The sequence below is a fragment of the Mollisia scopiformis genome (assembly GCF_001500285.1).
Source record: "Mollisia scopiformis unplaced genomic scaffold LY89scaffold_12, whole genome shotgun sequence".
Lineage (NCBI taxonomy): Eukaryota > Fungi > Ascomycota > Leotiomycetes > Helotiales > Mollisiaceae > Mollisia > Mollisia scopiformis.
The window spans coordinates 423,101-446,029 of record NW_017263592.1 but is presented as its reverse complement, the minus strand read 5'-3'; the positions used below and the strand labels follow the sequence as shown (position 1 = coordinate 446,029).

At 47.8% G+C, this 22,929-nt stretch overlaps 8 protein-coding genes across 8 annotated transcripts; 3 read left to right on the top strand and 5 right to left on the bottom strand.

Annotated features, from left to right (window-relative positions):
• Positions 1 to 399: 399 nt before the first annotated feature.
• Positions 400 to 2,186, bottom strand: LY89DRAFT_66083 (stress-activated MAP kinase). Its single transcript, XM_018212568.1, has 9 exons — positions 1,962 to 2,186; positions 1,861 to 1,908; positions 1,673 to 1,802; positions 1,580 to 1,623; positions 1,426 to 1,525; positions 1,014 to 1,370; positions 887 to 965; positions 658 to 841; positions 400 to 538 (listed from the first exon to the last, which is right to left on the bottom strand). Exons 1-9 carry the CDS (start codon positions 2,015 to 2,017, stop codon positions 454 to 456), a joined length of 1,083 nt encoding a protein of 360 aa, XP_018071194.1. The 5' UTR covers positions 2,018 to 2,186; the 3' UTR covers positions 400 to 453.
• Positions 2,187 to 5,127: 2,941 nt separating this feature from the next.
• On the bottom strand, positions 5,128 to 8,715 carry LY89DRAFT_684870 (glycosyltransferase family 35 protein). Its single transcript, XM_018214976.1, has 6 exons — positions 8,198 to 8,715; positions 7,770 to 8,090; positions 7,451 to 7,716; positions 6,824 to 7,333; positions 5,783 to 6,772; positions 5,128 to 5,735 (listed from the first exon to the last, which is right to left on the bottom strand). The coding sequence occupies exons 1-6, from the start codon at positions 8,337 to 8,339 to the stop codon at positions 5,295 to 5,297; spliced, it is 2,670 nt and encodes an 889-aa protein (XP_018071193.1). The 5' UTR covers positions 8,340 to 8,715; the 3' UTR covers positions 5,128 to 5,294.
• Positions 8,716 to 9,641: 926 nt separating this feature from the next.
• Positions 9,642 to 11,518, bottom strand: LY89DRAFT_65907 (G protein alpha subunit). Its single transcript, XM_018212503.1, has 6 exons — positions 10,976 to 11,518; positions 10,573 to 10,918; positions 10,395 to 10,523; positions 10,214 to 10,343; positions 9,927 to 10,165; positions 9,642 to 9,879 (listed from the first exon to the last, which is right to left on the bottom strand). The coding sequence occupies exons 1-6, from the start codon at positions 11,097 to 11,099 to the stop codon at positions 9,780 to 9,782; spliced, it is 1,068 nt and encodes a 355-aa protein (XP_018071192.1). The 5' UTR covers positions 11,100 to 11,518; the 3' UTR covers positions 9,642 to 9,779.
• Positions 11,363 to 12,477, top strand: LY89DRAFT_669284 (uncharacterized protein; the record flags this gene model as incomplete). The annotated part of the gene is made up of 4 exons (XM_018213085.1): positions 11,363 to 11,376; positions 11,424 to 11,678; positions 11,967 to 12,225; positions 12,322 to 12,477. 4 exons carry the CDS (start codon positions 11,363 to 11,365, stop codon positions 12,475 to 12,477), a joined length of 684 nt encoding a protein of 227 aa, XP_018071191.1.
• A 1,663-nt stretch (positions 12,478 to 14,140) lies between these two features.
• Positions 14,141 to 17,487, bottom strand: LY89DRAFT_684868 (putative Cullin-1). The gene is made up of 5 exons (XM_018214975.1): positions 16,994 to 17,487; positions 16,858 to 16,944; positions 16,728 to 16,804; positions 14,784 to 16,678; positions 14,141 to 14,734 (listed from the first exon to the last, which is right to left on the bottom strand). Exons 1-5 carry the CDS (start codon positions 17,062 to 17,064, stop codon positions 14,546 to 14,548), a joined length of 2,319 nt encoding a protein of 772 aa, XP_018071190.1. The 5' UTR covers positions 17,065 to 17,487; the 3' UTR covers positions 14,141 to 14,545.
• A 1,380-nt stretch (positions 17,488 to 18,867) lies between these two features.
• LY89DRAFT_65883 (uncharacterized protein) lies at positions 18,868 to 19,779 on the top strand. Its single transcript, XM_018212494.1, has 3 exons — positions 18,868 to 18,880; positions 18,926 to 19,338; positions 19,388 to 19,779. The coding sequence occupies exons 2-3, from the start codon at positions 19,062 to 19,064 to the stop codon at positions 19,657 to 19,659; spliced, it is 549 nt and encodes a 182-aa protein (XP_018071189.1). The 5' UTR covers positions 18,868 to 18,880; positions 18,926 to 19,061; the 3' UTR covers positions 19,660 to 19,779.
• On the bottom strand, positions 19,696 to 21,424 carry LY89DRAFT_718576 (uncharacterized protein). Its single transcript, XM_018218424.1, has 3 exons — positions 20,951 to 21,424; positions 19,940 to 20,900; positions 19,696 to 19,887 (listed from the first exon to the last, which is right to left on the bottom strand). Exons 1-3 carry the CDS (start codon positions 21,213 to 21,215, stop codon positions 19,848 to 19,850), a joined length of 1,266 nt encoding a protein of 421 aa, XP_018071188.1. The 5' UTR covers positions 21,216 to 21,424; the 3' UTR covers positions 19,696 to 19,847.
• Positions 21,409 to 22,855, top strand: LY89DRAFT_782092 (uncharacterized protein). Its single transcript, XM_018222546.1, has 2 exons — positions 21,409 to 22,104; positions 22,154 to 22,855. The coding sequence occupies exons 1-2, from the start codon at positions 21,668 to 21,670 to the stop codon at positions 22,557 to 22,559; spliced, it is 843 nt and encodes a 280-aa protein (XP_018071187.1). The 5' UTR covers positions 21,409 to 21,667; the 3' UTR covers positions 22,560 to 22,855.
• Positions 22,856 to 22,929: the final 74 nt, after the last annotated feature.

Genomic DNA, 22,929 nt, shown 5'->3' with positions numbered 1-22,929 from the left:
AGGAATTCATAGGACGTTAATTTCCTAGGTTTATTTTCATGCTCTTTCTCCCGCCTGACAGCGAGAAGAATTTCCTGAATCAACGTTTAGGATGGCAAAAGCCATCACTCTTGATATCTACCAGGCTTTTTTCTCCACCACCCGTGGTTACAAGGAGGAGAAAAGAGGTTTGCCCAAGTTCCATGCAGTTGTGTATTACGCCGTGAGAGAAAAAAGAAGAGAGAGAAAACAGAGGACAACAAAAAAGCACCGCCAGTCTCCCAACCCCAAGCCCTCATTTCATTTCATTTCATTTCGCAAGAGAAAAATGGAGTATCCTCAGCACAATGCCGCGTCTGAGTCGTAGTATCAAATCGTGCAAAAAGCCTCTCTGTCTCTCTACAACCCCCCAATCTGAAAACCTAACCCACAACTGAATAGAAGATGAAGAAGGGCCGGCCGTCATAAGGAAACTTAGTGCCCATTCGTAAAGCCTTCCATGGCTTGTGCCTCAGCATTTGCAGTGTCGACATTGTGGTAATCAAGAATCTCGGAGTACCTGCAAAACATACCAAAGTCAGTCACACTTCTTCACTCCACCTCGAAAGGATAGTGCGATAGAAACGCACTGTGTCCCCTCAAGACTCTTCTTGGCTGTTTTCGTAAAGTTGCTCGTACATCATGATTTTCCACGTATCTACTGGGAGGTCTGCGTCATTGAATGACCAGTCAAACTTCTCCTCCGCAACCGGTTCATCTGTAGGGTCGTGGTAAGGTGAAAGGTATTCGTGGGCGAGAGCCTCAGCGGCCTTTACACGCTTTCTTGGGTCAAAGACAAGCATCTCCTCAAGGAGGTCGATCGCTATTGTTTGTTAGAATTGCTTGATCAGGACACAAATCAACTTACCAAGAGGATCAGCATTTCTGAACTTGTCCTTCAATGGTTGTCTTTCGCGCTTGGGCAGCGATTGGACGAATCTGAGAGTCTATATTTTATCAGCGGAGCAAAACCTGCAGTTATCGTTAATCCTTACATTCTCACTGGCAATTGTGTGGATCACATCGTCTGGTGGAGTACCGAGGAGCTCAGTGATGATGGAAAATTGGTTGACGTGGTCCTTTCCAGGGAACAGAGGCTTGCCCTCCAACATCTCTGCGAAGATGCACCCCGCACTCCAGATATCAACCTCAACATCGTACTTCTGCCATGTGAGCATAATCTCCGGGGCTCGGTAGTATCTCGTGGAGACATATCCGGTCATCTGGGGATCTTGGATACGGGCGAGACCGAAGTCGCAGATCTTGAGGTCGCAGTTCTCATTGACGAGGATGTTGCTGGGCTTGAGATCGCGATGGACGACACCTGCAGAGTGAACATACTTGAGACCCCGCTATTTTACGATTAGCTTTCCGAAAACGCCTCCTAGCGCATGCAGAGAGATTTACCAGAATTTGATAGAGGAAGTATTGGATGAATTGCTTTTCGAGTGGTCTGGAGGTGAGGAGACGGTGCAAATCTGTGCCTAGAAGTTCGGTGACGAAGTAACTGTAGCCGTTAGAGGAATTTCGGGATAAGAATTCACGGATAGGCGCTACTCACATATCTTCGAGAGGCGAAATGAAGATATCGCTGAGGGAGATAACCTGCAAGGTATTAGCACATCAAATGCCTCAAACATGTTCCAAAACATACATTTTCATGCTTCAAGTGCTTCAGCAACTTCAACTCTCGGTATGTTCGTTTCGACAGGACTGGAGTGCTGAAAGGCTTCATAATCTTCTTAACCGCAACATTCTGGCCGGTAAGTTGATCTTTAGCAGAGCTAGAAACCGTCAATCATTATTTGCCATCAAATATACATCCGGGAGTGCATCGCATACCAAACTAGACCGAATGCGCCCATTCCAACAGGTTGAAGATCGGAATATCTGTGCTCGTCAGCTTTCCTGTCGCAAGACAAAGTGGCGTATACCCCGCGTACCTGGACGTGATCTCGAAGGTCGTACCGAAGATCTGAGCTCGTACGAATTCTGCCATGATTGCAGAGTGTGAGGGACCGGAGCGGAGCGCAAAGGAATGGATGCCGGAAAGCGGAAGAGGGGGAGGTTCGTCGAGATGGGCGAAGGTTTTGTTGTGTAGGAAGGTCGAGAAGATGGTCGGACGTCCAGATGGGATTTCAGGATTTGGATGGGGTGTTTTGGCGGGTTGTGGTTCGATGGTTCCTCGTTAGAGAATTAATCGCCTAGCAGCCAGTGCAGCCTCTAAACAGCAGCAGGCTTTTGAGCGGGAATCGAAATGGGTGTTTTTTTTTCTTCGCCGCGCAGCGTCTTTTCTTGTTCCAATCACGGCCGCTATGTGATTGTGGGGGGCCAACAATGTACTACCGCCGAAAGAACGTAAGGCTCCTCTTTCACCGAGCAGACTTCTTCGAGGACTTGCGCTGGACTGGACTGGACTGGACTGGACAGGACAGCTGCAGTACGCGAACAGACCGGCGTTTGCGAGTGGCGGCAGATTCGAGTTCGAAATGTCTGTCTTGTATTTGTGGACGTGGATAGTCGGCGATTGCTCAAGCTCGACTCGGGTCCTGGGCCTTGTTTGACTCGGGGTCCCAAAGATTGAATATCGACGCTTGTTCGGGAGTGAGGCACCAACACAGACGCTTCTTCAGATCAACAAATCAACAAGTCAACACTGACTGCTCTGGTTACCCACGAAGTTGCTCTGAGGGCGGTGAGCTGGGGGGCCGATAGATACAACAAAAGAAGGTTTGCATTTGCAGATCTTTACTTTGACGGGGACAGAGAGGGCAGTCCGGGTTTATGTAAGATTATCTTCAGCAACAAGTTACAGCCAGCAAGTCTAGATTCCAAGCTTGATATGGGTTACGAGGGGGAGAAGGTTCCGCATCTATCGCTGTTTTCACACTCAGACACTCAGGCTGGGGCCCTCGGTGGAAATGCTTGGCCGCCCTCGAGGTAAGGTTACCAACGCAGCAGCTCTACGCAGCTCTACGCAGCTCCGGATCAAATCCATCGTCGTCCATTCTCGCCCGCGACTCTGATTCTGCCCCCTCTTGACCCCTCCTTCGGGAGCACAAATCCAGCATCAAGGGGCCGCAGAGCGCTCGAGGTGAGACCGCGACAAGCCTCAGCTCGTCGCTGGATGTTCAGGGCGGCGACGGGTGCTGGGGAACTTCCTCCCACCTACGTCATGGCCAGCGAGACTCTGCCAGCAAAATCATGAAAAGAGGCAGTAAGAGCTTTCGGGCCTCATATCAACACAACCTCACCATAGTTGCTTGCACTGCATGCCCCCCCCCCCCTATTTATGCATCATACATTCGAGTAACCCCCCTCCCCTCCTCAGATCCCATCATCGCTCACAGGGCTGCGTTAAACATTGGAGATGAGATATGTCTGAGACAACCTATATCTGATGGGAACACAAGAAATGCACCATGTCGTCACCGAAATCCACCACTTCTTATTCAACACTCTTGGATATTCACCCCCCCCCCCCCTATCCTATCCGCCAAATGGTCCTCCTCTACCATCCATTCGGGCATAGCTTTTCGGGAGATGAACATCGCCATCCCAGCCCATCGATACGTAGTTCTTTTCTAGAACACGACCTTTAAGCTTGCAACCAATAGGACAATTGATATATCTTTCTTGGCAAGAAGGTAGGTCGTGAATGTTAACGCGCGGCGCAGAAAAGAAAAAGCCATGCATTTTCCAGATCTTCCTTCACCGCGAGGAACGAGAATTCGATGCGCGTCATCGAGTGAGGGACCGTGAATCGCAGCACCCCGGCCCGGAGCCTTTTCCGCCGTAGGCATGGGGGCGTTCACGTGGACTGTATAACCTACCTGACCGACTTTTCTGAGGGTAATTTGCTAGTACTGTATCTTGGACGTTGAATAGGAAAAAGTTCATACACGGAGGATATGTGAATGAGATTAGAATATTGTCTTCTGTCTCGACCGACATTCTCGTCTCGAGCCGACCTCAAGTGAAGACCAACTTTGTGATCTTACAAAACTAGCTTTACAATCCCACTTAAATTAGGAAAAAGCCGTCTCTTATCTCCAAAGACCGAGTTGCTTAAGATGTGTTTATATAGTCCTATGCTCTATAGCCTACTCTCCTCTCAAAGTTCTAGTCCCCTGCCGCACACTTCAGACAGCATATTGTCTGGTCAAGGAACCCAACAATATGATTGACACACCACGGCTAAACAATCTATTTTCTCGCTACTAATCGCATCGTCCCCAAAACAATGAGCTTGTTATCCTTTGTGCAAGCAGCGCTGTGATGACCAGTCAGATCAGTCTCCATTCTGTATTCTTATGAACACTGGGTCTTTGAAAGACGCCCAGGTCCACAGGAACAAGAATCCAGAGCCAGCTACAATAGCAAGCACGGAAAAGTCGAAGGCTTCGAGGAAATGTGGTCGTTTCAAGTAGAAACCAACATCGCGATCTTGGGAAGCTCTAGCTTGACTACCACCTGCACACATGCCCTCCTCTCAAATCTACTTCCCTGCTAGACAGACAATACAAATAACATATCATCTAGTCAAATAAACTAACAATCACCTATACTAATTTTCTAAATCCTTACTTTCTTCACTATCTCCTAATCTCAACCGACATTCTCGCCCCAACATCCTCTCAACTAGAGACCAACATCGTGACCCTCAAAAACTCCAGCCTGACTACCCACCTTCACATACATGCCACTCCACATCCCACATTCTCACCCCACTCACTACCTCCAATTCTCAGTCCTCAGTCCTCAAGTCGACAATCACAATCCCAATCCCAATCACATCTAGCTCCCCCTCCTATACACACCATTAACCTCTCTCCCACATATATTCAACCCGGAGGTCCCATGGTTTGACGGCATATCTCTAATTTAAGCTTAGATCTTCTCGTAGATGGATTCCGGTGTTGATGAAGGATTATAGTACAGAACAAGCAAGGAATATTCTACTACAGAATAGAAGTCTAGTGTAGCGTGGCGTTGCGCGGTTGATGGAGTGGGAATGGATTACTGAGCGGGACTGTATTTGTTAATGAGGAAGCCAAATAGAACCTGTCACTTCTCAAGCACAGAACATAAAGAACATACGAATAATCACAGCACAGTAACGAAAAAAGTGTTTCAATAGGTATACTCATGAAGCCCATCGCGTCATAATCGCATCGAATCATAACCCAAAAAAGTCTGGCTATCTAGTCTTTCCTCAAACAACCTTACCCGCAAGCCAAAGACTCGCTTTTCCGTACCTCATTGCATTCTCGCACTCACAACTCTCCCTTCTGCAAGCCACTAGTATCACCGTTCTCTGGTGCCAAAGGTTCCACATTCCAGATACTCTCCGCGTACTCATTGATGCAACGATCACTGCTGAAGAAGCCCATTCTCGCAACGCTGGTGATGCACTTGCTGATCCACTCATCTTGGTTCTTGTATGCCTCGTCAACCAATGCCTGAGTGTGGAGGTAGGTATTAAAGTCATCAGAGACCAGGTAGTAGTCGCCATGATCTTCAATGGCACCGACCAAAGCGCTGAAAGCACCAGCATCACCGAAAGTACCCTTCTTGATTTCCTCAAATACCTTGGCGAGGTCTGAGTCGATAGTGTGGCTACCATAGGTGTGGGAATGGCGGAGATCTTCAACATCCTCTGCAAGGTTTCCGAAGAGGAAGATGTTGTCCTCGCCAATTTCACGAGTGATCTCAATCTGTCAAATATTAGTATAGTGAGGGAATCTTTGAAATGAGGACTTACATTAGCACCATCACAAGTACCAATGATCAAACCACCGTTAAGAACGAACTTCATGTTGGATGTGCCAGAAGCCTCGGTACCAGCAGTTGAGATATGCTCGCTGATATCACTAGCAGGAATGATGATTTCGGCCTTGGAGACATTATAATCCTCCAAGAAGATAACTTTGAGGAGGTCGCCAACATCTGGGTCTTTGTTGACCACAGCACCAACATTGTTGATGAGATGAATGATGGTCTTGGCCATCCAGTATCCTGGAGCGGCCTTACCACCGAAGATCGAGACTCTTGGTGCAAGCTTCTTTCGCTCTTCAGGAGTCATATTCTTGATAGTGAGGTATCTATGGATGACACCAAAGATGTTCATCTGCTGTCTCTTGTACTCATGTATACGCTTGACCTGAATATCGAAAAGAGCAGATGGATTGACAGTGACATCAGTTGTGGTCTTGATGTGCTTGGCCAGGCGGACCTTATTGGCATACTTGATCTCAGCCCATTCTTTCTTGAATTCCTTATCATCAACATACTTCTCAAGTTCGTTGAGAAGGTTGAGGTCCTTCAAGAATCCAATACCGCCAGTCTTACTAGCAATAAGCTCAGAAAGTCTGGGGTTGGCTTGGTGCAACCAACGTCTTGGAGTGATACCGTTAGTGACGTTAGTGAATTTGTCGGGGCCGAAGATCTTGACAAAGTCCTTGAAAATGGTGGTCTTGATGAGATCGGAGTGAAGTTCGGCAACACCATTGACCTTGTGAGAACCAACAATAGCCAAGTAGGCCATGCGAACCATCTTGGGCTGAGATTCCTCGATAATAGAGACGCGTGCTAGCAGGTCTCGCTCCTTGGGGAACTTGCGTTCAACGGTTTGGAGGAAGTAGAGGTTGATCTCGTAGATGATTTGCAAGTGTCTTGGAAGGAGGTTCTGGAAAAGCGGTACAGACCACTTCTCAAGGGCCTCAGGAAGGACTGTGTGATTGGTGTAGCCGAACTGTTGATTGGTCAATTTGAATACTGCATAACCAGTGCAAAAGAAACTTACTGTCTGAGACACAATTGACCACGCCTCATCCCACTCAAGACCCTCCAGATCAAGGAGAATGCGCTGAAGCTCAACAACGGCAAGCGTTGGATGGGTATCATTCAATTGAATAGCAACTTGATCAGGAAACTCGCTCCAAGCACGCTTAGACTTTTTGAATCGACGGACAATGTCATACAACGATGCAGCAACCCAGAAGTACTGTTGCTTAAGACGAAGCTCCTTTCCACGATCAAGATTGTCGTTGGGGTACAGAACAGCGCTGATAGTCTCAGCACGTTGTTGATCAGCTACCGAACTCTCGTAGTCGCCGCTGTTAAATTTTTGGAAATCGAACTCTCCACTAGCAGCCTTGCTGGACCACAGGCGCAAGTTGTTGGTAGCTGGGGTATCGAAGCCAGGAATGGGGACATCGAAAGCAACTGCCTTGACAATCTCACCTCCCTCCCAAGAGACTTGCTGCTTTCCTTGTGAATCTTGGTATTTTCGGACATTGCCATAGAATTGGATCTAGAGGGCATTAGCAGATGATCTCGATATTCTATTCATGTTGGGACACTATTTTGTTCCTCTCTGCAGCTTCTTGTACAGCTTATTTTGAAAGCTGAACAAGGACTTAGTACTCACATCCACGGTAACATCATGTCTTGGGAATTCCCAAGGATTGAAGTCAAGCCAATAGTCTGGCACCTCAACTTGGTATCCATCAACAATCTCTTGCTTGAAGATACCATAGCGGTATCTCAATCCGTAACCCCAAGCTGGGTAATTAAGACTTGCAAGTGAATCCAAGAAACATGCTGCCAACCGACCAAGACCACCGTTACCAAGCGCAGCATCGTGCTCTTGATCAATGATATCTTCAATGCGGAATCCAAGGTCAGCGAGACCACCTATGTATAACGTCAGTTCAAAGCAAGAACAATAAGTACTGAATGAATAATACCTCGAGCAACATCCTTCATGCCCACATTCAACATAGCATTGTCCAAAGCTCTACCCATCAAGAACTCCAAACTCAAGTAATAGACACGCTTCCCATCAGAGAAAGTCTGTCGTTGTTGTGTACGATTCCACTCCGTAATGAGACGGTCTCTGAACGCAAGACTGGCAGCGGAATATGCAGCGCCCTCGTCGCAGTTGAACATGCTGCGTGCGAGTGTAGTTTCGACATGACGAACGACTTCCTTCTCGAAGTCCTCCTTGGTCTTGAAGCCATGGGCGGCGTACTTCTTCCAAGCTTCGCGTTGGGGCTCAGGAATGGAAGCTGTAGAAAGTAGACTTAGCATGTGATCACCAACAAAGGGAGGTATAGTTCTGGTACAAGTACAACATTGCACAAGAAGTAGCTTGAAATTGAAGCAAGCAACTTACCCTCAACACTCTTGATTTCACCAGCGCCAAAACCGGTGAAGGTACGCTTGTGCTTGGGTCTCGAGAAGCCCGGTCCTACCGGACCTTGGAGCTCAGAGATGGGAGCACTTGTGGAGGGACGGCGTTCTCTCGGGGCAGACATGTTGGACGAGGCAGAAGATTGAGTAAAAGAAAAGGAGGAAGAAAAGGGTTGAGAGTCAGAAGAAGAGGAGGCAGAAGGATTCATTGAATGAACACCAGGGAGCTCGCTGGCACTAGAGAGCTGCAGAAAGCGGGTTGGTGGTCTTGGTCGCGAAGTTGGTGTGCGGGGTTATCGAGTTCTTGAGTCCAGCCCCTGCGAAAGCGAATTGGGGGATCGACGTGGAGCTGGGATCGCAATGGATAGATGAGCAATTAACGATGTTGTTGTAGTGATTTTTGAGGTTTTGACGATATGTTTGCAGAAGAGAACAGCAGGTGAATGAGATTTTCGAAAAAGGGAGCTCTCTCAGATAGCACTTTCCGCGATCAAAATGTCGATGTTCCTCGTATGACTTTTCCACTAATCGATCATCGGCACGCGCAGAGCAGCATCCTGGAGCTATCGATAGTGGGGTCGTTCGTGCCTCGATAAAAGCCCCTGCACCCAAAGCTCTGACCAGCAAAAGATTAGGATGGGACGTTTATGGCGAATTCTCAAATCTGGGTTTGACCATTTATTCACCAAGAACATTATCTTTGAAATGGGAGCATTGAAAGAAGTCATAATAGAATCACTGACGTCTAACTACAGTATTCACACATCTGTGACATACTTCCTTCCCCATCGTCCCCCATCGTGTCGTGTGGGGTTGTTACACCGTTCTGAGCACGCTATCAAGGAACTCTCGACAGTAAGCACAGCTCAAGCAGCATCTGGTGGCAGGTTATTAACACCCCATGCCGCAAAGACCCACTCAAAACTCACCCTTCACCTCGCAACCCAATGATGGATGCATGGTGAACTGGCCAAAGCACTTTACCGCCGACGCAGAGGAGAGGACTTGATGCTATTCGCTTTGTCATTACGCCTCTGTCACCGCGGTGTATGCATGCAGCATGAATCTTCCTGGTACAATGCATGAGCCACGATGATGTCAGTATGTAACATCGACACTTCAATTGTTGTTATTTACTCTACAGCATGCACCCAAAAATTATGCCAAGCAGCCATCTTCGTTCCAAGCCGCCGGCTAAATTTCGTCTTCCTCCGTAATAATAATATATGGGAGCTTTTCAAGGTCCTCCTATGTCCATCCCGACAGAAAGTACGCCTCTCTCGGGCCATCCATCTTCAAATATGAACGTGAACAATCATGTAGACACCAAAGAGCGACTCGCTTGTCGGACGTGAGCACAGAACGGTACTGTGCAACGGTGTGGCGTATAGACTCAACCCGTTGGGATTCCCAGAACATGCACCAGATCCACCAAAAAAGGTCTTGTGAGACAGCCACTCCCAGTACTCCCGTGAAACCCAGCCAAACGCCGATACCAGTGACAATGGGAGTATTTCCAAAACCCCCGAGGACGAAAGGAAAGTTCATTGATCATGAATTAATGCTCAGAGGATACCCGAGTCTTTGAGAGCATTTTGAAGAATGGTCTCTTTTACCGCCGCGAAAACGAGTCGAATATTTGATGTATCGGTAGCTTGCGTAAGACTATTCGAGTTAGTGGCCGCAAGTAAGAATAGAGGGAAAAGCCTTACTGTGGATATAAGTTAAGGTGTGCTCGGTTGACTTGATTAAATCTCCAGAGCAGATATTTTGATGCTCTATTGATGTCGTTGCCTCCAGAATAGTCTGGGAAGTAGTTGCTCAATGGCGATCGTCCCAATTTTGACCTGAAGAGATCGACTTTGTTTAAGAATAAGATGATACTGGTTCTCATGAACCACCGCGAGTTGACGACCGAATCAAACAGGACCAGACTCTCCATCATTCGATTCTGTAACCTGTCAGTGGACTGAAAAAATGGTCCAGATCATGAACTGACCTGATTGCTCTCTTCCAAAAGGACCTGGTCATATTCTGACAAGGCCACACAGAAAATGATCGATGTAACATTCTCGAAGCAATGAATCCACTTCTTTCTCTCACTTCGTTGTCCACCCACGTCGAACATACTGAGAATCAATGTTAGCGCTGCCAAACGGAGCATTTTTGGCTAGACGTACTGTATGCTCAGTGAACCCATAGTGAACCTGGTCTCATATATACCAGTCGTCTTCGTTCTGGCTCTCAACACATCCGCCTCGATTGGAATATACTCGGGAGCCGAGATTCGATTGGCTTCCTCGAAGAAACTAGGTCCATCAGTATACAATTTCCCCACACTCTCTTTCGTGAACATACTATGGTGCCGAATCCATCAAGTAGAATTCGCTCTGCCTCTCCATCAGAGTCTCTATGCTTCCGTCTGCCCATATGGATGTAATCGCCATAGCGACCTTAGGATTCAGTGGGGTATGGGGGTTTGGATCGACGTTGTAGTCCAATAAATAATCGCCATATTCGTTATTCACCGGATTGATAGGTTCGATGTTGAACTGCCGCATCGCCCCAACCAAAGCCTTCGCGCAATCGACCAGATTCTTATATATCGTCAATCGATAAAGCGCTAACTCATCTACCGTGTAGCCATTCTGGTGAATAATCTTCATCTGCTTGACAATTGTCGATTTACCACTCTCTCCGGAACCTTGAAATTGTTAGCCACCTCTCACCATTCTCGGCGTTCTTTTTGATTCTAACATACCCAGCAAGAGGATCTTGCATTCTCTTCGCAGTCGTCTCGAGTCCTCCTCTAATTTCTTATCAATCGCTTGACTTCTCTTCTTCTGCTCCGACTCCTCCTGGTTCGAACTCATGCAGGCGCCCATTTTCCTGCTCGTATGGCTGCAAGCGCAGCCTCGACTCCAAAGTGCTTTTTATCGGCGTTGAGATGTTGACCTAGTCTCTTCAATTATTCAATCGTCCCAGCGTTGTGCGGACCCGGTGTCGAGAGTGGGGATTAAAGCGTCGAGGCTCGTCGTAGCGTAATCCTCGAGGCTTCGTGAAGCTCAGGCTGAGAGGGCCATGCGGGTTGAAACTGGTCGACGGTGATGTTTCGAGCGAGGGGACGATGAGGAACTTGCGCGCAATGATGGCCAGACTCGAGTAAGGGTCACAGTCTGTTCTCTGCGCGCACAGAAAAATGTTCGCAGGCTTCCTGCGGTGAGGGCTGCAAGTGACCGTGGAGCGGAGAGGGTGATTGCTGGAAGTCTAGTTCGAGTCGAGGGATTATCCGAGGCAGCGCGCAACCGTCACGGCGAGAGGATGCCAGCAATTCGGAACGACGGCCCTGGACGACCCGCGAAACAATGGAATAATTGGCGGCGGCGAAGGATGTCGTGGAGGAGGGTGATTGTGATCGCAGATGCCGGCGTTGGTGATGATGATGGAGTCGTAGGTTACGGGAAGTAAGTCAGTAAGTGGATGCGGAGACGGAGACCTCAGTGTTCGCTCGACTCTCTAGTGTCTCGCTGGGGCGACTTGGGCTTGGTGGAGAAAAAGTGTGGATTGGACTGGAAAGCGCGTGTGGGTGAGAGGCTGAGCCCTCGAAAGAGACTCGGAACGATAAAATTTGGCCGGCCAAGTGTCAACGAACAGGCAGAGCCAAACCCCATATGCATGCAATTTGGCTTCTCTCGTCAGCAGTAAGGAAAAGTTATCGTACGTATGCTAATGCTACGTGACTTCTGGCTTAGCTGTGATTGTCGAGATACGGTCGTGCCGAGTGGCAAGAGAAGATATGCGGATCCGTTCGTTTGTTCACTTCAGTGTGTTCGAGACTCACGCCGACATGAAATTCAAAATCAAATCCAAGTCACTGAAGCGTACGGCGCAGGTGCAGCCACTCCCAGAGTCCCGGCAAGGTTGGAGGATGGGATGAGACGAGACGAGCCTGCTACAGTACAGTACACGCGCATTGCCTGGCAGAGAGGCTCAGGCTCAGGTACAAGAAAGGTACAGTGCAACAGTGTCCCTCTGCTGGTCCGTGATCGATTAGACTTTGAGATGTTGTTTTGCTGACGCTGGACGGGGGCGTGCTTCTGCTGCCAGCCTGCTACTGTACTTGATGCTGAGACCCTTGACAAACGAACTGGCTCCCTGTCGCCGTCGCTGCTGTCCGTGGTTGGTGTGGGCTTCATCCGCTTTCAGCGCCCTTTTTCTGCACAGACTCGGTGGGTGTTCTCAATGGCTCGAGGGCAGTTCTGAGTGGATCTGACGAACGGACACATTCCAAATCGAGGAGACAGAAACCGGGCATTGATCATCGACCGGGCATCTATATAAAGAAAAAAGAACGAGGCAGGACAGGGCACTCGCTCTGTAATATCTGGTAATAGTTGTACAGTACGGGACTCCAGTACATGCACAGCAAACGACGGCCCGGCGCCTTTTCTATTTGACAGCAGCGCTCCTCTGGTACCGTCCTGCTGCGGTATCACCTCCAACTTCTTTATTACCGGCATGATTCCCAGCAATGTCTGTCCGTATCAAGCCTCAGAGACATGAGAAACTCGGGCTGGGATTGGCTGAGTCGTATCGTCATCATATCCCATAGATCAGATTCTGCCCCCAAGCCCAAAATCCGAACACCAAATGCCATCACTTGTCTCCACGTGCGACTGGCCTCACCAGCATCCAGCCTCCATCAGCCCAGGACCGCCCTCGAGAGAGAAAAAGCAAAACCTCAGTTCTTCCACAGATCCTGCATCAGATGTCGAAAACGACTGAAGAGATGATCCGCGAGCAATCACCAAGACACGTGTGAGTGTCCCCTGCTTCGGGTCCCATTGGAAGATCTCTCGGTGCCGGCCATCATCTACATGGGTTCACTTCCACCTCCTGCTATGTCGAATCCATCCGTCCATCTCTCTATCCATCACTTCCGCTCCCCTGTCCCTAATCTCCATCTTTCAGCCCTCGCCTCAAAATCCAACGACTCTCACCACTGAGTCTCCTTACCACTCCAACGGGTCCAAACAATCAAATCTCGCTGAAGGTAATAATCATCAACACATGCCTGCTCGTTTGACATGCAGAAACACCACTCACTGCAGCTCGTTAAGACCCAATCCCAACCCAAACGAGGAAGGTGAACTCTCCTTTAGGGGCCTTGGCATGGCTCGTTCATCAGCCCCAAACAAGTGTCAAGAGACGAGGCGTACTGTACTGTACTTCCTCTACCGTACTCCCGTACTCGGCGTGCGTCCTGCAAAACATAGCTTCAGGAAGGTAACAAGGTACATCTTACATATCTCCCCTTTCCTCCCGATCCCTGCGCCCTCGTGCTCTCATCTGAGCACAACTCGCTACAAAGAACACAATAAACTTTCTCCAAAGCCTCATCGAAAACCACTCGTTCTCGTAACATTACAAAATCAGTCCACCTCGCAAAATACCACAATCCCCTTCCTATCCCCAATCCACTGATCTCACTCCCATCCCCCAGCACCGTAAACCCAAAAACGCCACCGTGGCGCAAACGCCTCAATTCCCACTTACCGGTCATCAAAAAGCAAAAAAAAAAAAAAACCAAAGCAGCATCGGCCCGCGAAAACAAAGCAAGCAGCTACCCGATACGGCAACTCGCACTCGAACTATTCAGGAAGAACGCTACATACATACCATGTCCATCTGTCTCAGATTCTAGAGTTCGGAACAGGAACAGGAACAAGAACAAGAACAAGGATTGTTTGAGGGGGAGGAAAAACGTGCGAGTCGCATGGTCTGCGTTTCACGAACTTGATACACGAACGACAGACATGTATTTGTGCACTACTTCCTGGGTTTAGACATCTGAAAGTATATATAGATAGATGAACAAAGAAAAGTTCGAGTCACATTCACATTCATGTGGAGTAGTACAAGGTAATTATTTTCAAGGCTTTCTGAATTGCAATATTTTTTACAGTCTCTGTCTTTTGGTGACTGCAAAGGTATCCACGGTATCAAAGTCAACTCCTCCTACCCCAGAGCAATGCTTATTTATGCCGTGAGTCATGAGAGTCTCCCCAATCGTGCCGTTCCGTGACCCTGGCCTCGATCCGAGCCGGGCCCGGCATGGACAAAGATGAAAGAAAATCGTTGCATGCGCTCAATATAGCAACCCCCTCCCATATGCAATCAAGACCCAGGATTCTTCTCGTCGTTGGTGACCCAGTCCAGACAAGAGAGAGGCCACCATATAGTCGTGTGTGTGAATGTTGCCATTATTTCTTTCCCCGCGCCCAAGTCTATTGCACAACCCGCGACAGCAGAAAATGGAAAGGAAACATGTTCAAGCAAGATAACCCAACTCGTCATCATCCAAACGCTCCAAGTACTCCTTCTCTAACAAGATGTCGATACACTTCTTGATGTCAGGGATCTTGGGTACGAATCGAGAACGGATTTGGTTGATGCACTCGCTGACAAGCTGGGTGTGCTTCATCTTCTTGCGGGCCTTCATGATACGCACAATAGCGGACTAGGTAAGTTAGCATGTATATCAAATTAAATAGATCGTGTGTACTGACCTGCATAAGCAGCTTTCGGTCCTCCTCGATGGTCTTGTGTGTGTCATCAACCTCCTGCTTCTGTTCCGACTTGACAGCGATGTTCAAATTGACACGAATCTTCTTGCTCTTGAAGTCGTAGTTCAAGGAGAACATCTTGCCTGGACCGGGCTTGTCTCCATCGGGGCTCATATTGAGAACCTTGGCCTTGAGGAAGATACCAAGGGCAGGGTCGAGAACATCAGCCTGAAGTTGGGTAGCCTTGACGATATCATCATAGCTGTTCTTATCACTCTCGTTGAAGAGTAACAAGATGGCCATTTGATACGTTGAGACTTGGAAAGTGTATGGGGTCTTCATGCCCTTGGGATAATTGACCTTCACCTCACCCTTGCATAGCTGCCACAACCAAGTAAGCTTTCTGCCACTATGCTTTTGGTTATAGAAGGACTGGAAGCGCTCATAGGCCTTCGCAATCTCAGCAGGTGGGGTAAAGTCGGTGTTGGGAGGGTTCAATGGCCAGAAACCAGTACCAAGAATCGAGTAGGTAGCATCGACGGGCTTATCATCTCCTGGCTCCATCAGACCACTCTCGAAGTCTTTGAAGCCGGTATTCAAATCCTTGGAGATTTGCATATCCTGGAACATGCGCTGAAGCTTGTTGGTGTACTCATAACCGCATGCCTCCTTGAGCTTGCTAATCATGCTTGTCTCTGCATCATCGGACGACGAGCTGGTATGCACCAATCTACGAGCCAACATTCGAGAGTAGAACTTCTGGAACACGTCCTTATCCTCAATATACTTGAAGACGGTCATGATTTGCGTAAGAGTGTTCTCAAGGTCGTTCTCCTCAGCTCCAGTGGCGCTCTTCTTGAGCAGAGCATCGGTGTACTTGGCGAGAAGCTCAGGAGACTTATTCGATCCAGACTTGCAAACTTGGTTTCGGTTAACAAACTCTCTGCATGCGTTATCGAGAGATCGAGTGAACTCAGGTTCATCCTTGAAAGCCTGCTTGACCAATCCTTGGTATTGTGTGTGAATCTCGAGAAGGGCATCAACATAAACCTTAGGCTCCAGCTTGTCTGCGTCAACTGCAACCTTAGCAACCGCGGCAAGACCAGCCTTGCGGACGTGGGCCTCAAATTTCGCACGGAGAGGGTCCAAACCATCCGGAATTCTGGAAAGAAGGTTATACATGCGTTGCATATCATCGTAACGGTCGTTGTCGAGGAGAACCTGGAATTCATCTCGAAGAATACCGGAGTGATCAGCAATGAGAGCGGTATTGCAGGTCTTCTTGAGTGGTACAGTGATATCCTGGTGGAGATACATGTTCACACGTTCTTCCTCCTCGTCCAATCGGATCTCAGCCTTCTTCATGTACTCTACAATGCTATTTTCGGCCACGAATTGCTTCGACTCGGCTTGATAGAATGCCTTGGTAGCTTCTAAGAATGGTCTCTCAAAGTTGAATCTGTAGACATCGAGTGTTGACTTGGTAGGATCAGCCTCGTCGAGACCCAGTGATACGAATGAGTCAACAATGCTCTTGATTTGGCTGTGCTCAATCGTCTCGCCGTGACGTTGCTTCTCAACCATCTTCAAGACGGCATCCATAACCTTCTCGTGGACCTCGCTGAACAGAGTCATGCGCCATTGTACCAGGTGAAGTGTATAGACATCGTAGATATTCTTCTTTCCCTCGTCCATCTCGCGCTTGACCCAATGTCGATTCAGATATCTGAAAAGATGGTTGATGTACTTCGCAGCGATAGTGTATCGGTCCCATTCGCGAATGTAGAAAGTAAGGAGAGCCTCATCTGCATGTGTCCGCGAAACAGCAACGAGTTCCCTGAGGTAACTGTTCAGGTAGGTGATAAGGTTCTGATAGAGATCTTCTCCAAGAAGGTGTGCTACAAACTGTCAGCCTTGTCAAGAAGCGCAACGATATATGACACATACCTCCTCGATGCGCGCCTCCGATGACCCCGCTGTGGTTGCTAACGGCTTTTTGTGACGTGCAGAAGTTGTGGACGGCTCTGGAAGATACATATCAGTACATGCCACAATGTCAACAGATCGAAGAACTTACGTGTAGACTCCCATGTATGTGGGCATGTCCATGCCTTCCTGGAGATTACTCATAATCTTCGAAACGCCAGCCTCGAGATACTTCCATCTGTAGATCGGTCAGTATGCGCGCCTTTGGGCTGTGGAGAGGCGCTCACGTTGCATCGAGGTCCTCTCGATTAGGCACAGGGGGCATCGAGGTGGCCGTGGTCGTACGTGTTTGCGACATCTTGATGTATGTGTTCAGATAGTATTAAGGATTGTGAGAGGTCCTTGAATACTTGGAAAACCACCAAGGCGGTTGTGCTGGTGGCGGGGTGGGATAGAATTCAAAGTTGGATTCAGATCTCGGTTTCGGTTCGGCGAAGGATATGGAAAGGCAGATGCGCCCACTAAGCAAGGCCAGGCCAAATGTAGATTCTGGAAAAGGTGAATCACAGCCGCGCACCGTCAAGGCTGCTCCTCCCCAAGGAACCGTGCCTGCAGGTAGACAAGTCGCGAGCAATGAAGTGTTGCACAAGGCGGGGAAACGTTTTGATACGATTCCGCCTGTTCGATCACCAGTCAGGAAAGAACGAGCGGGGTGGAAATGTGTGCAAGACGTGTCTTGCCAGAAACAGAAGAAATGAGGTTGAGTATTGGGGTAGATATGGATCGAATTTGCGTGATTCAGGTCAGCAAGGTAGCCTTCAAGGCGGCAGCAGTCATGCAAGGATGCCTACTAGTGCCTCAGGCGACATTTCGGAGCTTTACTTACTTGTCTAGTGTCACAACTCCGAACCTTTTGTCTTCTATTTCAAGATTCCCCCTTTCTTTATTCGAATAGCATACTCTGTTGCGGGCTGATCATTCAAAATGCCGTCAACACATTCACGCTTATCAAAGACTTGTCATCAGAATATTTAGCTCCTGCCGTGAATGGCAAGTAGCCTTTTGCATAGTCTCACTTCCATGCAATCAAAATACCGTATTAATTGTTTTCTAAAGTAACAATCTGGAATAAGGGACTAGGCTTTATAAGACATGGTCCCCTAGACCTTTCCTAAGTGAAAACTTCATATAAGATATGCTAGCTTCCCCTACTTTAAACTTTTTTCACTTGACTTTTTGCTCTTGCTCTAATTTTGTGCGACACTAAACTCTCGAAAATATAGATCGAGTATAGCGTATTAACTTTCGAATAAGATATGGTCCACCAACGGGTTTCCTACCTCTATTTGCCTATAAAGATATATCTTAGAAAACAATTAATACGGTAGTTGCGGATGTCCTTCAACTATTGCAATCTAGTCTACTTTGAATGGGCAGCAATATGCTGTTAAGAACAGTCTTTGAAATATGTCTTCTTTCTTTAGAAAAGCTTGAAAACTTTAGTCGATTCTTGTTGATTTTGTATTCCAATATAATACTCCAAATGTTTCCTCCATGATTCGACAAGCAAGTGGCTAATTATGTGGCAAAACTCGCCGACATACCTCTAGCCAAGAGACTTCGTTACTTTGTGTTAAGTTCACTTATACATTTTTCAAGCAATTCACTCGCCTCCATCGTAACACGCTCCTCAATCTCAAAGTCAATTCACTTTTTGATCTATCTCGAATCACGTGCTAGGATCTATATAATAATGTTCCCTCCCCCTCTACATCTCCACAAACAAAGAATCAGGAGACACATTACACGGTATTGTGGCACCCGTCGCCGGGTCCTCCCGGCGTTCTTCCACAAAGCGTCAACGAACCCGACATATTTGATTTCCTACTACAACATACACACTACAGATTTAACCACTCGGAAAAGACAGACAATTGTTGTTAAGGTTTTTCTATGCTCGGACGGAGGCCCATTGGCTCTTCGCTCATATTCAGTAGTGAGCGAAAATTGAGAAGTTGTCAAGCTTGTCTTGAAGCTCGAACGAGAGCCCATTGGCTTTTCGCTGATGCTTAGTAGTGAGCGAGAAGAGTGGGAAGTTGTCATACTTTTCTTTAAGTTCAAAAAAAATGCACCTTGGCTTTTCGCTGATGTCCAGTAACGAACGAGCGAGCAAGGTGAGAAAGCATGACGTCAATATTACAGTAACTGACGAATCTAAGATGTTGCTTAACTTTAATCTTCTACGCTACACACTTGCTTGATACTGGGTAAATCGATCCCAAAGCACTCTCCCACCAAAGTCAAAGTTCCAAAATATCTCTCTCCTTCAAGCACGCAAACAACCCTCCTCACAAAATGGTCCGCCTAAACCTCACCTCACTCTCTACCCTCAAGATCTCCCGGCATCAAATCCCAGCACATGGCCTCATCCCAAACACTTCCATCCAAAAGCAACCCCTCCTAATCTACCACTCCTGCCTCCCCACTTCCGCCACAGCCTCAACGATCGAAGCCCACCTCAACGCCATCAACGTAGTAACTCCCCAATGGCGCTACACAATGTACAGCACCACGCACTTCCATTCCACCACCCACGAAGTGCTGTGCATATCTTCCGGCCGTGCTAAACTCTGTACATTACCCTCTCTTTCTTCTCATCTTACCTGGCTAACCGTCGACAGGTTTCGGAGGCGAAGATAATCCAGGAAGATTCGAGCCTGTTGTAGAGAAAGGGGATGTAATCATCGTACCCGCAGGAGTAGGGCATCGTTTGCTGGATGATTTCAACAGTGGTTTTGAGATGGTGGGTAGTTATCCGAAGGGAAAGCAATGGGATATGTGCTATGGTAAGAAGGGAGAAGAGAGTAAAGTGAAGGGTATTGGTGAGCTTGGTTGGTTTGAAAAAGATCCATTGTATGGGGATGAAGGCCCTGTGTTACAGAGTGACAGTTGAAAGAGAGATGAGGTTGAGAGAAGACATTATTTCATTATGTCTTAGGTATTCATCGTATGTACAAACCATCTTAGCATGTACAAGTGCCAAAGCCAGAACGCCATGCTATATTCTTGTTTGCTTGCCCCTTTCCACAAATCCGTGTATTACATGAGAGCTCGGATATAATTTGCACACGTGAAGTTTTTTCAGTCACTCTCTTCCCTGCCACCAACTCTTTCAACCAGCCTTGAAATATGATTAGCATGCACATTGGATGAAATAAGAGTCTGATACGTACCGGAATATGCTGACTGAAAAAGTCAAACTCCACGCTATTAATGCTACCATTAATATACCACAAAGCGCCTTCACCCTATCACAAATGAGAGCATTGAAAGGGCTTGATACTGTAGACCGACAGCTACCATTTGCATCCGTCAGAGCTCCAAAGGCCAATGCCAGATTAGCTGATTCGAAAATAATAAAGAAAAGATCCAAAAGAACGAGCCGGATCTTGGCTTTAGGAGACCGTAAACCCAAAGGCTTCCCCGTGTATTCATCCCAGGTGACGTAAAGAATGTAAGGAATGGCAACGACATCGACCACGATGGCCATTGTTGTAGAAGCATTTTGAGAATAAGTGTATCTGTCAGATAGGTGATGAACAGAGCCTGCGATTCCCAAAGCAATGGCCGAAGTTGTGAGGACTGTAACTCGAAATACCAGTGGTACTAATGGATGCATGAGAAGATTATGTTGAAGCCGCTTGACGAAGGTTCTGCGCTGCTTCTTGCTATGAATCAAACCTGGTAGCAGCTTCTCTGGATCATCACCACCATCGATATCGCCTCGCCATGGCTTCTGATACCCAGGAGTTTGTTGCTGTAAGAATTCTTCGTCGACTCGTTCTCCATCCTCGTCTAATCGGGGTCCATACATAGAGGACTTGATATAGGTTCTCCAGGATGAAGAATTCGGTAGAACTCCAGACTGCATGATGACAGGGTCACCGTCTCTAGCATGATCCCATTTTCTGCCTTTGACAGGTTCCTTGTGACCACCGAAGAACCCAGTCTCTGCAGGCTTCTTTGGTATCTCCTCGTATGGATCGATATAGCCGTCTCGAGATCTCCTCCGTTCTGGCGCCTTGGGGTCATAATGATGCTGTGCTGAATGGGCTTGAGACGGTGCAGTCAGCAGCCTGTCTGTAGGCTTAGCGGTGAGAATCTCGTCGCCTTCTTCGTACGAATCTATCCAAGCTATGTGGTTGTCAACAAGAGCTCTTTGGAAAATATGCTCTTCTACTCACGCGGAAGAGTTCTGACATCTCTCTGTGCTGCCTTATTCTCCGCCTTGGTACTAGATGACGTTTGTGTGTTCCGCGACGAGGACGAGTATGCTTGTGGCCTGGTAGCACTCTCCCGTTTCTTTCGCATGGCAGCTTGACTTGACGAGGCTGATGAGGTGGAAGGGTTTCTCTGGGCCTCGGAAGGGCCATATTGCAGGATGTGGTGAGCATCTAACTGGGCTGCATGAGGAGAATTATTCAGTGTGGAATCGTCGGAACCCGCCATGGTAGATCCTTGTGTGGTGGGAAGTCAGTAGGGCCTTGAAAAGACGAAGGTTTGATGTCAGCAGGCGGCTGCTGAGTGCAGCAGAATCCCCTTGCCCGACTCGTTGCAGCAAGACATTAATCGCGTCGTAAACCCGGGGATCAAACAGTATGCTCCCAAATAATTGTTGTCGACTCAAGGAAAAGTCGGACGTCGTCCTGTGATGTGTGTTGGGCCTCGAGCAATCGATCGTCCGCGAATTTAGAGTTGACAGGGATTAGCCAGGCCAAGAACACCAGCCACATGCCGTCATCGTATGGCTACCGCGTTTCGAGCAATTCTTTGGTGGCCGAGCTTCATCCAAAAATAAGCAACACGTTCTCATGCACCTGCGAATCTTGTGCCTTCATCACCTGGGAATGACTTAGAAATTCTCTCTCGACGACCGTGATCGGTAGTCACTTCAATTGACAATGCGCCTCTTCCTTCTCCCAATCTCGACACGGCGAACGCTCATCTATTGCCAACGCCTGAATGTCACAACCGCCGAGCAACAAGGACTACTCGACAAGGCCACAAACAGAGCTGCAGCTTTATGGGCAGGCTGGGAGAAAAAGGAGTCAGGTTGGCAGAGGAAAGTCGTTGATTATGGCAACGCGGCCCTGAAGAGGATACCCTACGAGGAATGGGGCCTGAAGTCAATACCACCTCTTTCAGCGCGACGGAAGAAGGAGGAGCTGTCAGGAAAGGAATTGGTGGAAGTGTCATTCCCATCGAGCTTGATGCCGGAGAATACAGTCCCAGAAATCTTGAGGAAGCTAGGCACGGAGAGGCAAAAGCTGCACAGGTCGAGGATGATATATTGCTTTATAGGCATGCCAATCACTGCTCCTGTTGCTCTTATACCCGTGTAAGCTCTCCTATACACTTGACAAGAGTGTTATTTAACGTTTTTTTAGGATACCCAATCTTCCATTTTTCTACCTTGTGTTTCGAGCATGGTCTCATTGGAGAGCACTTTCAGGCTCCAAGCACATCGAATTCCTTCTCGATAATAAGCTTGTCAAACCAAAACCTTCCCCAATCCTCGACGAACTATACGCTTCAGGGAAGCTACGATTCGACGATACTTCAAAAATGACTCCGGAAAAATCTCCAGAAGACACTGAAGATCCAATTGAGGAAATGGTCCTTCACAAATCTGATGGAACTCGCATCGCAGAGGCTCTAAAGATTCCCGAGCTAGATATTGAGCTTGATCGTGCCGTATGGCAAGTAGAGAAGGCAATTCAAGCCGCGAAGGAATTGAAAGAAGAGAAGAAAGACATGGATGCAGCTACTTCTAAGCCCAGAGAGAAAAAGTAGGTGGAACCTCAGTGTAATTGTACCAATTCTGGTATTTGGTGTACAACAAGCGGAGTCGGCATAGACGCATATATAGATGCATCTCAATCAAAATACGATCACGGACTAGACAAGGCGTGGGTGCTTGATTCATTCTATCCACGTAATTAGCCGTCTCTTCATCAAGTGCCAAGGCATTTACTACCAGCTTCTCTTTTTTCTATCCGTACGTTTGAAGGGCTATACGCTTGATTGAGCATCTTCAAGCATTTCCTTATCGCTTAGCCATCTATTCTGTCGCCCCTCACAGCGTTTGCAGTCATCCAACTACGTTTCCTGTGGTTTTCAAGTTTCTAGTGCTGAAGCTACTGCTTTTCTGAACTTGTACATA